The sequence below is a fragment of the Pelmatolapia mariae genome, linkage group LG16_19, assembly GCF_036321145.2.
Source record: "Pelmatolapia mariae isolate MD_Pm_ZW linkage group LG16_19, Pm_UMD_F_2, whole genome shotgun sequence".
In the NCBI taxonomy this organism is placed as follows: domain Eukaryota; kingdom Metazoa; phylum Chordata; class Actinopteri; order Cichliformes; family Cichlidae; genus Pelmatolapia; species Pelmatolapia mariae.
In genome coordinates this window covers 53,285,281-53,303,140 of record NC_086241.1, presented here as the reverse complement: position 1 = coordinate 53,303,140, position 17,860 = coordinate 53,285,281, and the positions used below count along the sequence as shown (strand labels likewise).

Below are 17,860 nucleotides of genomic sequence, written 5' to 3'. Positions count from 1 at the left end.
TATCATCAGTTCATCTGACTCATAAGACTGGGCGTTATTTAATAAAACTAAATTCTTCATGAATATGCCAAGAGCTGCGCAGAGCTCAAGCTCCGTGTATGTCAACCTTGTAAAAACTTCACCAGAGTAGATTTGAAAAGACAGGAGACAAGCACATTTTTATTAAACAAAGAAAACTACAGTAGCTGATGTTGGTGCACTTTAATTTTCACATTACATAACACTTCTGTAGAACACTAGAAAAAAAAAAAAAAAAGCAAAAACAAATTAAATCCAGACACTTGCAGTTGCTATATAACTAGGCTCTCAGAGGGAATACCGACCTACACGTAACATGGCTTTGCAAGAGTTTACACCCTACGGATGTCACAGAGTATCATATCAACGCTACAATCATTTAATGCAGAATAAAGTCTTTGGATTTGGATGCACTGATGTTAACTGGTTCTTCTTGAGATTAAGACTGGGCAACCTCCCCAACCCAATACCAACTTTCTTAATTGTAATGCTCTCCGTTTCACATAATGATCATTTTTACCTTGTATTTTCCTACATAAAAAAAATAAAGAAAAAAGCTACAAATGATCTGGTAAAAATCCTCACACTGTGATAATTTGGCTAATTCTTTACCAGGTTTATCTCACTGGAAGAGAGATTCTCTTATTTCCAGAAGAGGAAAAACCCCTGTTATTGTAAACTGCAGGGTTAGCTGGAGTTCTTAATTAATTTGTTTAATGATTTTATATTAAAATATAATGAAGAAAACCATCCATCTCTTTATAGACTCCTCTTTTGATAGAAGATGAGTTTAACTGAATCAGAATTTCACCTTCTATTTTTATCACAGTTATATTCTCTGTTGTGTATCTCTTAAAAAGTTTGCATCGTCTCTACTCAGCAGCAGTAGTATCTGCAATCCTTAGTGAATGATGACTAATACTAACAAGTAGCGTTTTTTTTAAAAGCACAAAAAAGAGGTACTTGGGTAAATACTTGTGTGTACAAGACCTGAAACACGAGGAATGCGTTACACTGCATTATTTTCTTAAGAGAAAAGGATGTGTATAATCTATAAGTACTGTATGATTGTCATTCAGCGAATATTAAAAAAAAATATATATCAGTGAGTGTTTCAGCATTTGGTTTGTAGAAGTGATCTGCGTGTCACCCCTTGTCCTGTAGATATACATTCAAGTGCAAACACACATGAAAAAGTTACGTTCAAAAGTGCTTGTTTTCTAAATTAATGTCACCGTTTGTGTCGAGCTTATTTATGGTTAAAGCCACTAGTTCAGGTCAAGATGGATGCTGCAGAATCCCCTCCTAAACTTTCATCAACTGAACGCACCTAGATTGGGTTAGGTTAGTGGCCCAGGTACTGCCATGTTGTTATGGTTATCTAATAAATATTGCACTTTTTGCTGAAACAGAATATGCAGTGTGACTGTTATCACAGACCTATAACCTGTAATGAAGTATGTAATCCAGAGGTAAAGTAACAGTGGATCAACTGTGGCAGAGCTGGAAATGCCTCAATAAGCAAGAGAATCACAGCGTCATTCCATAACAAGACATTGTGGCTGCGCAACAAACAAGAAGGGAGCACAATAAGGCTGCATGTCCACCAGGAAGCCTGAGTCCTCTGCAGATGAGCAGGCTGTTGCATGTTTCTGACACCACTTAGTGGGCAGTGTGCTAAGGAAAAGGTTGTTAGCCATCTTTAAGCAGGATATGAATGCTACGCTTCACCCTATCATCTGAGTAGTGTTCACAAGACTATGGCAGTGGTCAAGTTCAGTTCTTGTGTGCCAAATGATCTAACTAAAATGAACAGAAAGGAAAACTGACTGAGGTTAGAGTAAAGGTTGAGCTTGTTGTCATTTGAAGATGAAACCAGACAGTTCTGGAGTGTTGCTAGGCTGGTGGTCATTTCAGGTAGTAGTGGTGGTGACTGACGACGATGTTGCACCTGAGGCTGTAGCTAAGCTGGGGCAGTGTTAAGGGAGTCTTTATGAGGGTTAAGGGTCACAGGTAGGATGCCACGTAATCCTGCTCTCCCTCAGCGCCGCTCTAAAAACCAGATTTCATTCTGACGGTTGCTGTGAGCAGGGTTGGTGTAGCCGGCCACGATGAATGAGTCGTTGACACACACTCCTGGAGACTCCAGCAGCTCGGCCAAGGTGCTTATCTGGTTTATGATGGTCACTTCATTGGTGGGACCGCTAAAGGCCCTGAAAGAGGGAAGGAGCGATTCATAAGTATAAAACCAAGCACAAATTCTAACCTTAATATTCACTCACTGAACTCAGTATAAACAAGAGGATGGAGCTCATTTAGAAAATATTTTTTTAAGCTACTAACCTCGTATATACAACAGTGGCAGGCCAGATTTCAATGACAATGTCGCTGTCGTGAGGTTGGGGGGGCTGGGCCTGGTGCTCAGTGGGAAGGTAGTAAGCCACAGTGACATCAGGGGACATTACAGAATGATTCTCATTTGTGCGCACCACTGTTACAATAGGCAGCGTCATGCCCAGATAGTCACCTACATGTAGAAAAAAGCAAAGTATCACTGTCAGGCTGATATAAGGAATAGCTTAAATCAGCTTGCCAGCCACTAATCGTATGCGTGAAACAGTTTCTTGCTTCCGGACTCACCTAAGGAGTTTTGTTGGCAGATGTATCTCATTATCCTCATAAAGCCATAGCAAATACTCTGTTCATACGTCTCCTCACGCATTGTTATACAAGCCCAGTGACCCTTTTCATAGTGGCGTTTCTCATACAGGATCTCACCACACTGACAAAGAAAATGCAGAGACAAAAACATAAACATCCTAGGAATACTCTCGTAGACGGAGAAAAGGTTTTGACTGCTGTGGACACGAATGTCTGCAGATCTGCATATTTCAAGAAACCAAGTACAGTGTTTGGCCTTCTAAGCGTACATAAAAGTAGCACGTCTTGTGAATACTAAATACTTCAGATCAAAATTATTTGTTTTACCCACATTTTTTTTTTCATTTTTTTAAATAAGGTTACAGGTTTTACAAAGGCAAATTATGCACTCAGGTTTTGTTTCTTCTTTAATTGAGTCTTCACTAAGCTTTCCAAATAAAATTAACCTCTTATTTACTACAAAACTTCCTCAGTTCTATTCACTTGGTTTTTTTTTTTTTACACTTGTTCTTAAATGCATAGGAAACCTTTCTTAAGCAGGTACAACAATCTTATTTTTCTTCACTTACGGTTGTGCGATCTGTAAATCTAAAATCAACTTAAAATGACAGCATATTTTATGCCAGGATTCAGGAAGGAAACTGGACTCTGGATGTTAGCAAAATGTTTGTAGTTTGCTGTCAACCTGTGATTTACAAGGTGCCCAGAACTGCTCTAAGAATAGCGTGCCGTGACTGCCCTTTGTTTAACTGGAGTCTCCGGCCAAGTTTTAATGAACTAATTAACTCAAGTTAAACCAATTAGCCCATTTTATTTATACAGTCCACAGAGGACTTTAAACAGCTTATTGTATTGGGTGACACGATCACTTTGACAGAAATAAAGAGCTGAGCCACACATAGAGAAAACATGTACGTGACTGTAGATTGACATTTGTGTTTTTGTTTTTTATTGGATATCTGTAGAGAAGACTCATTTACATGTAGGATTTATTTGTACAAATCCTACATGTGTTGTAGTACAATTTGGGGGGGGGGGGAATTGTAATTCAGGTGTAATAATAATAATAATAATGTCAGACTTAAATATATAATTCTATTTACATAAACTTGCTATGAGCTTAATCATATTTAGGTTTATTGACAAAAACATGGTTCCACTGTATTAAGTAGTTTACAGTCTTTGTTCTTATGTAGAGTATACTTAACTTTTTGATGGACCCTTCAAATACTTGGAGGGTATAAATATTCAAGTCTATTTCTCAGTGCAGATATGTTCCAGTCCTTTAAACTGGGTGACCTATTTGGCAGCTGCTCTCTTTTGTTATTTATGCAGAACATTAAAATGTATAGGAAGATGGTGATTATATCCATTTCCCTTGACAAAGTAGTAAAAGTCAGTGATACCTTCTCTTTGCGTCCAAGGAGGGTAAACGGGACCTGCTCTCTGTGACTGCGTCCTTGGTTATTGGTGCTTAGCTGTTGAATGGGTTCTGCCATATCTGTCAAACAGACAAACATAACACGTTACACACAAGAAAACATGTCTATAAAATAGTTTGTAGCATGTTCGTGGCAGTTAGATACACCCAACTGAGCCTGTGTACTGGGAATTCAGTAACAGGCTTTTTCTTGATACCCTATTCGGTCTTCCATGTTAAGGAAATTAAAATGCATTAATACAAATGTGTATAGTCATGAAACTCCTTACTATGATGTCCAAATAGTACATATTATCTCTTGCATTGTATACAAATGTGCAGTGTGCCCTCTTATCTGTGCGAAATGTCCTCAGTTCCAGTAATCTGTTGGCTGGCAGTGTTGTTAGTTTGAGGGAGAAAGCGCTGCCAGCTGGGAAGAGCATTGTGCCAGGATGTTGAAGAGAGTAATGTTTATTAGAGCTGATGGAAGGGAACATTGACTAAAGCTGCCCAAGGCCAGGTATAGACTGGTATTAACTGAGAGAGACTACAGCACTGGCCAATGGTTTTGAAACCTTATTCACCTGCTCTTTTACAGCACTAGAGATGCCTTGGCACGTTGCAGTATTTTATGCTCATTCATTTCATTTAGTTAATTTATTAAACAAACAGAAAATTAATTGCAAAAAAAAAAGAAAAAAAAAAAGACTAGTGTAAACTCCGCTGATTACAACTACCAAAGGGCTACTTATCCTCAAACTTAACATCACTACAGAAATGAACAATCAAACACCAGGCACTTAAGGTGAATCCAATTCAATCACATTTTATCACTCAATATCATGAGGGCAACAAGGTCAGAGAGATGTGTGTTATTTAGGGGATCAATTACTTGGCAACAGAGAAAGCAGACTGATGCGCGTAACAGACAAAGAGTGTCTAAATATTTAGTAGGATCTCATGAAACGTTACGCTGTGCAGTCCTGGCAAAAAGGTTTTGGCATTAGCGCCACTAAATTTCTAATTAATTGCCAATAAAAGTTTTTGTAGCTTATGAAATCCTTGTTTTTCACTAGTTATGCAAAATGAAGTGGCAAAGTGCATTTTAAAAAAAAAACCCAAAAACGAACTTTGTGCTGCAGCCAAAACAGCAACTGTACAGACAGGTTTATTATTTACAAACATTACTGAGGGAACAAAAGGGAACAAAACTTCTTTGGTAGTCAGTCACCAGATTATAATCAAAGTAAATATGCCATTTTTCAACATATGTATGTATATATATATTTTTTTTTTTGACATTTTTTTGTTTGTCGTTTTGCAGTTTCCTCATTAAATAGTTAACCAGATTTAGGAGCAGGGACCCAGAATGAACAATAAAATGTTTTAATTTATAAAATTTTATCTACGACAGCCTCGCCCCCACCCTCACCAACACACGTGCAGGCATGTACTGCTTGCACAATCAAGCAAACTCATCAGTTTCAATGGCAGGACTTCCAAAGCTTCTCAGTGTTGACGCAGAACAGTCAACACAAATGCTTGTTTTTGTACCTGAGCTTTCTAATCAATACAGAGCTGTAGTCACGTCCCACTTTCAGTGTGCCTCCTGTTCCACTAACCTCCGTTTCACTCCCCTTGTAGTTGCCAGTTGTACATACATAACAAATTGTAACTTGTTAATCAAAACTATTTCATCACTCAAACATTTGTTATAAAGCATCAGGCTGGACTCAAATGAGGATGTTTGGCTGGAAGCAGGCCTGAGCAGTTAATCAAAAATGAATCAAAGCCGACAAGAACCTCTAATCGATGTAATTGTGCCCATGTCATTGTTGTTTTAGTTATTTTGGTTTTAAATTCTGTTAATATGTCCCCCTATTGTGTACTGTATGTGTTGCTGGACCCTTGTCCAGTCTGTGACATGGAAACCTCATGGAGGAAAACTGAAACCCTGAGTGGACTGGGCAACTCAAGCAGCTTGCGCCAAATAAAAATACCTTGTCTATTCTTTGGACGCATTTTTGGCTTTACTAAAGATCACAGAGAAACCAAAAACACTGCATAAAAATAGTTTCAGCAACTGAAGTTAGTAGTTAGTTTTTGAAGTTAATACTGACTACTAAAGTTGTTGTAACAGAAGTTACAACAGCTTTAGTACAAACCTAGTAAGACCACTGCATGTGCCAAATCCTTCATTGTCATATTAGATAAGCTTGGAAGAAAAACAGACATAACTACTGAATTTGTTTTGTTTTTCTTAAATTTCATTTAAATTTTTGTGATACTGTCAATCTTAAGCGACACTATGGCATGTCAGCGATCAGCTTGGTTCGTTGGATAGTCACTGATGTAAAGTTAAACACACCATGCAGTGGGTGTTGAGTGAGCTCAAAGTGGCATGAACATTCATCTTGTTTACATGCTAGAAACTCTTCATCCCTCCATCACAGCTGGCTATATCTGCTCTCTTGACCTCATTTTACTCTTCAGTGAGTCAATCACTAGAAATTATCATCTTTGTCTCCAGCATGAAAATTACAGTCTAAAGGACTTTCCTGTAGTGCCAGCAGGGTATACTGAAAGAGTCGATTAAAAAAACAAAACAAAACCTCTAAAGAAACTGGTTGCTATGGATACCAGTTACAATATATTGATCAGGGATGTGTTCATTCACCAGCTGAACATTGGCCTACTGGAAAATAAGAAGTCATTAAATGGTGCCATTGGCCAAGGTTTTTCCATTATGGCGCATTGCTTTTGATGTCATATCTTCATAAATCTCTGTCACTGAACTCGTGTGTAACTGACTGGAAGGTAAGTGAACAACAACAACCCCCCTGAAATATCAAAAACATCTGGTCTGTTATCAGCATCGGGCATTTTAATAATCTGGTTACTGGTCAAATTATTACTATTTTAAAACAGCAGCACTGGTCTCAGTCCCAATTAGAGCAAAGCAGTTTACTGTGGCCTAGGCTTGTCTCCTTAGTACTACAGTGAGGCCACAACCTCAGTACCAGCATAGGCAAGGTATTTAATCCCCTCTGAGTCAGAAAGGCCCAGCAAGTGATTTTGTCCTCAATTAGTGCTGCGGTCAGGGAACAGAGGGAGGAGGATGTGCCAGTCTGTTACTGGATTCCCTAAAGGCAGCCAAAGAGACAAATAGCAGATGGTTAGAAACTAAATGATTGGGTATCTAAAGGTGATAGTAGAGAATTCAATTCTTTGAATTGTTATAAAATATAGTTTTCCTAAGCTCCTTGCCACCACATAATATTTAATAAAAACAATTACTTTTGTTAAATAATTTGAGTTACACATATACTGAAGTATAGACAAGAGGTTACATGTAAAATGTATTCAGCCTAAAAGAATCCATGTATCCTGACATACAGAGGATGAACTAATAAGAGCCTGTGATTTGGTTTAGTGCCCCATAGGGCAGGGTTACATATCTGAAGTGTGTTTTGAAAATACAGTTTTATTGCTGTTGAGCAGGAATTAAAATGCTGAAGTTTAACTTATCTCAATAGGCTTATTGTTCAGGTCTCTGTCTCCAAGATCTGCGATCACCAGTGACTTGAAAAACTCCTGAGTACAAGACTACTGTTTTTGTTGTCGGCTCCTGCTGAGCACAACGTCTGAATTCACATGCTAAAATCAAACTTAGAAAACTACAAGTTTGCAACATTTGTTAGTAATCAGCAAAGCAGAATGAACTGAAAAAGGTAAGATTACATTTGGTTGTGTTTTTTTTTTTTTTTTGCATAGAGCAATTCTGAGCACGCCTGCAAAAAACCCACAACCAAATGTAATCTTACCTTTTTATGTTTTAACCAGATCCAAAGGATAATGATGAAGACTGTAGTCATGGCTAAAGATTTTGGCAATGGGACCACTGCCAGAATTAATTTTTAATTTATCTGCATACAAGGTTTTGAAACTCATGAAATCCTTGTGATTGTTCTTCATTTGTGCCGCTGCCAAATTCTTTTTACGCTGTTATTAATTAGGGTTTTGTATATTCAATATTAATTGCATTTGATTAAAAAGTGGTCAAGGCACAAACAGGAAAATTCATGGATTTCTGTCAACTAAAGTTCCACAGACTTGTTGCCTTTACTGTACGTGGACAAACCATTTTAACTTACTTAGTCATCCTGCATTCTGAGCCAGGAAAAAACAGGCAATCCAATGGTTTTCCAAATAAAATAATGGAATGCTAATAGAATCGAGAGGACCTGATTGAATCAGTGACTAAAATAAACCAACCCTCTTTTGCCAATTTGGTGTCAAAATTAATATTCTCAGTGGTTAATACTTTTAAGTTAATCACAAAGCAATTTTGCAACTTAAAATTACATCTAAAGACTGTATGAGGCATGTGTGTTTGTGTGTGTTTTGTGCCGGACATGCTATGTGAGGAACAGTTTAATAGCACATTCAAATCAGACTCAGCATCTCAGTTGTTGCTTAAAACCTAAAACCATGAACATGGCATTCTTGAGCAACCCTGATTACATTATAAACGCTTTGTAAATACATCATGCACACATAACAACACATTTCCATATGGACCAACAACTATGTTGTGGTTGTGAATATAGAGCACACTGCTTAGTTCATCTCTCATCCTTCTGCTCATCTAACTGAGTGAGTAAATGAACAAGGAAATAAGAGTCCTACACCTACATTGTTTTGTATGATTTCAAAAATCGTTGTACATATATAGCTGGTTATGTGAGTGTATCACCTTTTAACAATTGGTTTTCGGTGTTCTCTCCTTTCCAAATTTCAGGAAAAAAAAGACGTTTTTTTCTATCAGGTCCAGGTACGACTGAAATTTTATTTGTGTTGATAAAGCAACGCAGGTGTACCAATGCAGAAGTAAAAAATGCACCTATCACAGCCTGTGGCTGAACAGGGCACAAGGGAACAAAACATTGTTAAGGAAATACTAGTGACTGTAAACAGAGTTGATCATTGTGGGTTAACAAAGTGCAAATCTGTTAGCTTTATTTCATGAATTCTATGTCAGACATATCACACATGTGGTTATTGTGAGGTTAAAAAAAAGGTCCATTGTGAAATCACAAATACAGTCAAGCACATGTTATGATTCTTTGTTTTTATACTTCTCTAACCTTACCGAGTTATTCCTCTATCAGGGATATAGTGCTGAATCAAGCAAATATTATATATAAAACCCTGTTAGGCACATCTAACAGTGTGAGTGGCAAATGTGTCTGTCTAATTTGCGAGAGTACACTTTGTATTCCCCATCAAAACAAAACAGCCCGTCATCTGCCATCAACCACACAATTTGTTTTTGTTTGATGACCAACAAAAAAAGGAAGCCAAAGCATGTCTATTAATCTTAAGACAAACTCTAATATTACTATATTTACTACTAGATCAAACAGGCTATTACTACATAAGTATTAGATTTGTTGCCCTGACCTAATACCTCTATCATAATATCACAGTGTCTATAATGTTGCAAACCAATATTATGAATATTTTGAGTTGTAAGCAGACACATGTATATGCTGGACTGTTTTATGTGTGCCATACATGGTCCATGATTTTGTAGCAATAGCTGAGCCTTACACACCATTTATTTGATGTGAATCCAATAACTCACTATACTGTGCCCCCTGTGTAAGAGTTAAGTGTGGCTTTACTATTGTGACAGATGGACTATTTACTCAAGCGGGCCAAAGGCATAAATCTGCAAATATTCATACATAAAAAGTAGTAGCCATTAAAACAACAGATTTTAAGCCCTATACACTAAATCTCTTACTAGGGATCCTGGAGGCCCCATGGGCAAACTGTAGGAACCACAACTCTGTGTGCGTCCTATTGTTTTTCCCGTTTAATTACAACCCCTCTGCCCGCAAGTGTTTTTACTTTTAGCATGCATTTATTACGTTCACATTTTTAAAATAATTTACAAATTTTACAAGGTTTTTTTTGTTTTTGTTTTTACGAACTAAACACATGCTTGTCTGAAATTAAGAAATGTTCTGGCTGGAACAGGTTTGTCTATGTCCATAACTGGAATCTAGGTCAATGTACGTGGATCCTTCAAAAAAAATTGAGTGCCAAAATTAAACATCCCTTTAGTTGTTGTTTTGACTTGTTTCCCCCTCTTTCTATCCCTCACATTAAAGTTTATAAACGAAACAGGAAAAGTAGGCCACAAAAACTACGAGGCTAAAAGCCAAGGTGTATGTCAGCTACGTTGGCATGTACCTTTTTTTGTTTTTAACAATTCCCCCAACATCATTTCTGTATATAGATATAGATATATATGTATATTTTTACCTTGAGAAACTTCCACTTGGTGTCCCCTCGCTACCTCCTGCCAGTAATGTAGCAGGCGGTCTGGATTTTCGTCTTCCTCCATGGTCTCGCCTTCTTCGAGACTCCCGTTGCCAGAGTCTGAGAGCTGGTCCTCCGAGAAAGACTCCAGGTCCTCCAGTGTGATCATCCCGTGTCGGTCGGGGCCGCTACCGTCTCCACTACTAGGACCACCGCCACTCATCTGGCAGCCACCTCGGTCCATTTTTTTCTTTGTAAAATTTTCTAGTACCTAATGAGAAAACTGTCTCAAATTAATGGGCAAAAGAATAAATGCTTAAAAATCTTCCGAAACGATTTGTTCAAGCGCTAGTCTTCCTTCTACGCACCGCGGTGTTTTTGCTTGTCCAGATTAGGACAACCTTTACTTTACGGTCGACAAACCAGGCGCTGCTAAGCTTCACCCGATGCACATAGCCATGTTTGCATAGCTGACTTATATACGACTTAAACGACGCATTTTCTTTCACCGGGAGCACTTTGGAGCCGCTAAAAACAAAAAAGTAAACGTCTCTTTCGCTCGTGCGGAGCAGCGTGACGCTTCCCTTGTCGTCGCCGGAGGTCAGCGCTACGTTTATAGAGATGAGGGCGGGCCGTAAAACCACGTGATCTGTGGGCTCCCACAACCCCAAACTCCTCTCCTCACACCCACCAAGACCCCTACCCTTACATATCTCACCCAGCAGTTTACCTAGAAAGGTTTATCTAATGGCAGCATTAAAAAAAATGCTTTTAGACCCTTGAACAGCGTTTTTATAGTAATTTTCAAGTCCGTTTGTAGCTATTATTTACTAATTAAATAATTAACCTTGGAGTCTCTATGTGGCGTAGCTATGCAATTACGCTATGTATTTGTTGTTTGCTTGTCAAATAAGCTGCAAGCAATTTTTTCCCACCATTTTCAGTTCATTCTAAAATTGTTTTCTTGCTTAATTACATAGTTCTTTCTATAATTTATCTTGTAGTCCCCTAAGAACATGGTGACAGCATGTAGCTTGATTGTGACTGACATCAATAATTTCAATTACAGTAATTGTATTAAAACAGAGCAAAGCTGGGAATTTTTTCATTTGAGAAGCTGACATTTTAACTGACCTTTTAGGAAGAGAAGATGCATTTCTAGTATACTGTTGTTCTTTTTATTTTTTATACAATGTATTCCTTTTACTTTAAATTATACTTGTTCTCTTATTTCAGTTACATCTTGATTTGGTTACATTTTGGTTATTTTTTATGTACATATACATTTTTTAGTTTAAAACCTATGTCTCCTCTTTTCTATTAATCAATCAGAAAAATGCTTTCTAAATTGGTATTTGAAATGTTCTACTTGTGTAATAAACTTCCATTCACTGTCAGCTTAAAGGATCATATATTTTAATGTATTTTTCTGTCACAGTAACAGCTTTACATTTCATTATTGTGTGTATTTTTTTGCATCCAAATGCTTAAAGAAGTTAATGACATCCTTGACCTTAAGAACACAATTTTTCGGCCTGCATTTACATCTTTGCCCGTTTATTTAAAGCAAGCTATAAAACCTATAAAAGAGTGATAAAAATGTCTTTTAAACAGTAGTCAGTTCTTTTCTTTGCTAGATCTTTTTAATAGTTATTTTTAATCTGTAGTCTTTCAACAGATTTTTTTTTTTATTCCCAGGCAGTGGATTATAAACACACGCGAACTTGTGCGCTAGGGGACTGACTAGGCAGGATTTCCTCTGATCTGTGTCACTGCAACAGCCAGCCACCATGCTGCACCCTTCAACAGGCACGTAGAGAGGATATTATATAATCTACTATAGTTGGTGTGGGAGGGTCTGTGTAAATACACTGAAAGACACACCTACAATGCTCTACAAGGAGGGAGTGGGGGGGGGGGGACCCGTGGCCCCTCCATGGCTGTGCCTTTCCACCTACACAATCACTAGTTTTGTCTTTTCCCTTAAGTCTCTTCATTATAAGCCATCACAGACAGATATGGATTCACAACAGCAGCCTTGTAGCAGCAGTCGCCTCATCAGCTGTCACATGGTTAACCATACTGGAGTGTGTACTCTTCATTTAGCAGCTGGTTCTTTTCTCTTTAGACTTATTCAAAAGTGTCAGTGATACTAAGGCAGCTTTACTATGTACACAAAAATACAGACGCAGAACTCTTGACACACAGACACACAAACACACCATGAAGACCTCCTCGTTCTTTACATGACAAAGTGAGAGTTCAGTTTAGTGTAGGTTATGTTATTAATAGCTGCCTATAGACAGACTTTTTGACCAATTCCTCACGTCACTTAGCTCCATGGCTCTCAACCAATCAGCTGCTGGAACCCACCGAGCATGCTCATTGAGACTGTCAACTACATTATTGTCATTTGGGCCAAGCACTTTTTTGCTAGCACTAGATAAATCAAAGTGCAATGTCTACACCATCTTTATATTACTATCCTTTAGAAAACATTTATTTCAGATGGCATTTGCCTTACGATCAAGGTGCTAAATGTACATATGAAAATATATTTTAAGTTTGCATTCCCAGTTTCCACATTTAAATCAGAAAATGCAAATCAACACCTTAACCTTTACCTCCAAAGTAATTCTTTTGGCAAAGTAAATCACTGGATACCCTTGGAAACAAACTAGTGCTGACACTAATCATAAACTGAGGCCAGGGTTTGCATTGATTTCTACACAAGAGGAGAAATAAATAATCAGACATATTACTTTCAGAGTAGACACTTTTCTTTCAGCACATTCTGTTATTTCACTTCACATTCCAGGCAGCCTAAAACAGTGACCTCACTAATCTGGTTCTGAGTAATCTCATAATCTGGACCTGACTGCTGTGTACACATTTCCACACTGAGCTCCACCTGTCAGCCTACAAGCTGGTTGCTGCTAGCGGTCCTTTCTCTTGGCATGTAAAATAATAAAAAAATATCTTATAAGTAAGAAATAGATGAACATGATTAAGGGACACACAGCAGCTACAGTAAGAGGTGCAGACACAACTTTGTTCTTCACTATCTTTACATTGATTGAAAGTCAGTGGAATGTCATGAATGACTAGGATTGTTGTCGACACTAAATTTAATTGCTATCAATAAGTTGTTCAAGCATCTATGGTGGATGCATAGATGAAGTAAGAAAGTTATCATACCTTCTAGTGATTCTAAAAAGTTCTGAGAAAAACATCTGAGCTTTTAGCTTCTGACATTAAGCCTGCAGTGTCGGAAACCCCATGTTTTGTGTTCATCTGTCATTTTGCTCATCATTTTGCAGACAATATATTAATATATCACAGTAAATGGAAAAAAGGGGAAAAGGCTGTAAAACTGTTTTATCCCCAGAGTGTTTGTTCATTTAAACAAGCAAATCCATCATTGGCTCCATCCTTGTCATGTTGCAGGTAGATTTCATTGTAACCATTAATAGAAATGCCTACAGAATTTTTGCTGCCCATCTGTACTCAGTACTACATTGAACATTGAGTACTACCTGAACTGTGCAATTATATCTCCATCCAGCACCCATTTTTGAATTTTGATTTAGCTGTAACCACCTCACCTAATTGAGGTGGTTAATTGAGCTTAATAAGAAAAAATTCCTGTGTGACATACATTTTGTGAAACTATATATGTATATATATATATATATATATATATATATATATATATATATATATATATATATATATATATATATATATTGAGAAACAGGTTGTCGTTAAGGAGATATGGGGCAAGGCCTCAGCTCAGTTCACTCATAAAGAGGAAATCTTCATTTCTGGTTCGTTATCTCTTCCTGGATTCTGAATGTTTGCCATCTGCTGTTTGATTTGTGTTGTTAAACTATGTGCCAAGCTCTAAAAGATGTTATGAAACTGGCATGTAGTAGTTATAGGAAGTCTGAACTGGTTGTTAATAAAATTTTACCTTACAATACCTTTCATTTACTTTGTTAATTTTGATGCTTGAATGCCCTAAAAAACAAGAAAAATTGCTTGCCATGTGTTATATAATTTCGTTTTTAGACACTAGTTGACTCCACCGGGTAACCTACTTTTTTTCCAGGGTAATTTTGTTCCATTCACTTTGCAGAGTTGCTTTTCCACCCAGCTGAAATTGAAAATGTAATGACCCAGCCTCCCATTATCCGCGGTCATGAGGATGAATAGATGTTGGTAAAATTGTCTCTTGGAAAAACCGCTTCAATCTGTTTTCCTATTATAAGAAAACAAGGACAGGGGAGATGAGAAACACTTCAACGCAATTTAGTGTTAAGAAGTCAGACTTTCATTCAGTCTGTGTGTGAGGCTTTTTATCAGTAGAACAAACATCTGTATGTTCCTGGATGTACCTTTCAGCTCGGGGTCACTAGGATGCAACTAGTCAGTGTTATGCATAATGCCCCCCTCAAAGAACAGGAAGTGGCCTACAATTGATGACCTATATATGTGTTTGCCTCCATTTGTGCCAGGTGCTGGAGAAATTCATGTCTCGTCTGGTCCAGAACCGAGTGATGGGCCACAAGGATCTGCGGACTCTTACCAAATACCAGCTCATTCTTGCCAGGGATCAGTTCCGAAAGAATCCACCACCACACCTCAAGGCATGTAATGACTGTGTCCCATTGTGGTATTTACTGTCTGCTGTAATATGTAATTTTACATGATATGATACACAGGTTTTTACATCTACTAAGACCCATTTTAAGAAAATATGGCGCCTTGAAACTCGAGACATGTAGCCAGCTATTTAATGATTTAACTGTGAATGCATCGGTTGTTCTGAATGTTATTTAATAATCAAGTCGCTAATCTTCATTTACAAGAATATGGAAAGAGGGTAGCCTGAGGTGATGCATTTACAGAGAATTACCCCCCTTGTCTCTACAGAGCTTTATCATGACTTTGTGCAGGACTTTGTGTTTATCTGTCTGGCTTGCAACTTTAATGCTACTTTGATTCACTGTCATTTCCTTTTCATAATGCTACAGTAGGGAGCTGTTTCCAGTTAAAACACTGTACCAAAACAGGCATACGGGGGGAGTACCAAAGAAAAAAACTAAGCACTTAGCAGATGCTAAGAGACAGATGTTTCCCTCAGAAGCTAGTAACACCAAGAAGAGATTTCAAAAGATAGTGAACTTGGGCTTTTATTTGCAAAACGAACAGAAACACAACTCCAGATAAAATTAAGTGCTGTTGTGTTGCATGTGTAAATAAGTGATTGATTGCACGGCAAAAGGTTCAGCATATATACTTCCAGTTGCTTACGGTTATTTAGAATAAGCCGGGGCTGAGGTGTGCTGGACGATAGTCTTTGGTTCAGTGGAGAAAGAAAACCATTATTCACTTTGTTAGTGGAACATTTTATATACTCAATTTTTGTTTAAAAAATGTTATTGCTGCAGTTGAAGAAGTTATGTACGGTTTTATTTTTCATACTATTTTTCCGCACTTAATGGCCAAATATTATATTTATTTTCTTCCACTGTCACTCTGATTTCGCATTGGTCTCATGAAGTCACACAGCCTCTTTCACTCAGCAGGGTCCACAGCAGGGAATGCTGGAGGGCGACTTTGCCCTTTGCATCAGCCTGTACCATGGCTACGAGCTACTAATGCAGATGGGCCTCCGATCTCTCTTCTTTTACATCCAAGGAATCATGGACGGATCCAGAGGTCAGTCACCTCACCTCTAACTTTTGCAGTACATTTCTTAGCCCTTTATCCAAACAATATGTTGAGTCAGAGAACTGTACCCTTTCGAACGCCACATTATCCACGGGTAGAAACACGTTTTTAACATCAGGACTCTCCTTGCTTTGTTTGGCTCAGAGATGTCCAGGGCCAAGAACGAACTGCAGAGAACTCCCACGTTCATGGATTTCTACAAAGAAATGGAAACTATGTTTATGAAGCCATCTGCTGGTATTTAAGTTTTTATTCAATTCACATAGCTCACATATTTGAGCCTGTTATGTAGCCAGAAGAAGAGTTTTGATATCTTAATTTACTCTGATCAGTGATATTTTCTATTATCACAAAAATACCTGCTTTAAAATACAGCAAAGGATCCACTGCTTTGGTTTCACTGTTTTTGTAGGTCCAGATGAGCCATTCATTTACAGCCACCCCAAACTGGAGAAACTGGAGGAGGTTGTGCTGCAGCATTTCAGACTGTGGGCTGAGAGCTCAGCAAACAATAACGGTGATCTACTTAATATAGCACTGCTATGCTGTGACTCACACATGGGTTCAAGCAGAAATGTGATATTCTCTTCTAACTACATCATGTTTTGGTTGATTATTGTTCTTGCCATGTTTGTAGAAAACAAATACTTTTGGAAGCTCAGGATATGATGTTCATTAAATTTAAACCACAACAGTAGCATCCATACATTGGTTATATCTATTAACAAAGGAGATTTAAATAACAGTGCTTGGTACAGTATAGTTTCATTAACTTGGAAATGAAAACCAAAATACATTTTCTTGAGGTAGTGTTGACCTGAGCGTATTTAATTTCAAGAAGATCACAGAACAAAGCATTCCTCTGTCTGAATTAGACTGTCATGAAAGTACAGAAAGAATTCAGCTCAGGATTACTGAAGGAATTTTTTATTCAGTCTGTTTCTCTTCTGTCTCCTCGATGTCCAGGTTCAGGTCCTCAGGAGGTAAGCACGCGTGTGATGATCTTTTCATCATTTCGGGAGAGTGTACAGGAGATTGCAGCCATGTTGAACCGCCATGCTCCGCTGATCAGGGTCATGACATTTATGGGCCAAGCTTCAGCTGGGAAGGGGGTCAAAGGCTTTACCCAAAAGGAGCAACTGGAGGTAGACATTTTTTTTTAAACAGTAAGACAAGTGTTATTAATGTTTTGAGGCACAGACAACTGCTAGGCAGAAGGAAAAGCCAGGAGAAGATTAATTTATGTAAAAGACTGAAGAAGTACACAAAGAGGGTTGGTGTGACAGAGAAGGATGGTAGGGATAGCGTAAGGTGGAGGTGATCCATAAAGGGAGCAGAGGCAAGATTAAGAGGACAGTGTCCAAGACTAAACTCCTTTTTGCCAAGCTAAAATTGACTATGCAATCTTAAAAGAGAAAAAACAAAACAGAAAGCATTGACCAACAATATTCAAAGATTTGTGATCACATGATAAAAAACAGACTCATATCCCACATAAAAAATGTATTCAAATATACAGTATTGTTTTAAAATTCAGCAGAATTCATTTGTAACTTTTCCTTTTAATGGCAGTGAACTCCATGTTTGAGTTTGACTTGCCTTGTTTACATTTGGTAAGCACCTCATGGGCTGATTGGAAAGTTGGTAGTTTAAATTCTGGCTGCTCCAGTCTGACAAAATATCGTTGGACAAGAT

The 17,860-nt window shown here is 37.9% G+C and overlaps 2 protein-coding genes across 2 annotated transcripts in view; one reads left to right on the top strand and one right to left on the bottom strand.

The window, feature by feature from the left end:
- The window catches only part of fancm (FA complementation group M), a 39,586-nt gene that overhangs the window by 3,743 nt on the left and 17,983 nt on the right, over window positions 1-17,860 (top strand). The window contains exons 5-9 of the mRNA XM_063496742.1: window positions 14,947-15,078; window positions 16,021-16,153; window positions 16,310-16,402; window positions 16,578-16,682; window positions 17,132-17,310. Coding sequence (XP_063352812.1) covers window positions 14,947-15,078; window positions 16,021-16,153; window positions 16,310-16,402; window positions 16,578-16,682; window positions 17,132-17,310 — 642 coding nt within the window. The remainder of the gene's footprint in view (window positions 1-14,946; window positions 15,079-16,020; window positions 16,154-16,309; window positions 16,403-16,577; window positions 16,683-17,131; window positions 17,311-17,860) is intronic.
- Window positions 140-11,036, bottom strand: soul3 (heme-binding protein soul3). Its single transcript, XM_063497311.1, has 6 exons — window positions 10,798-11,036; window positions 10,433-10,700; window positions 4,086-4,180; window positions 2,659-2,800; window positions 2,362-2,545; window positions 140-2,231 (listed from the first exon to the last, which is right to left on the bottom strand). The coding sequence occupies exons 2-6, from the start codon at window positions 10,671-10,673 to the stop codon at window positions 2,060-2,062; spliced, it is 834 nt and encodes a 277-aa protein (XP_063353381.1). The 5' UTR covers window positions 10,674-10,700; window positions 10,798-11,036; the 3' UTR covers window positions 140-2,059.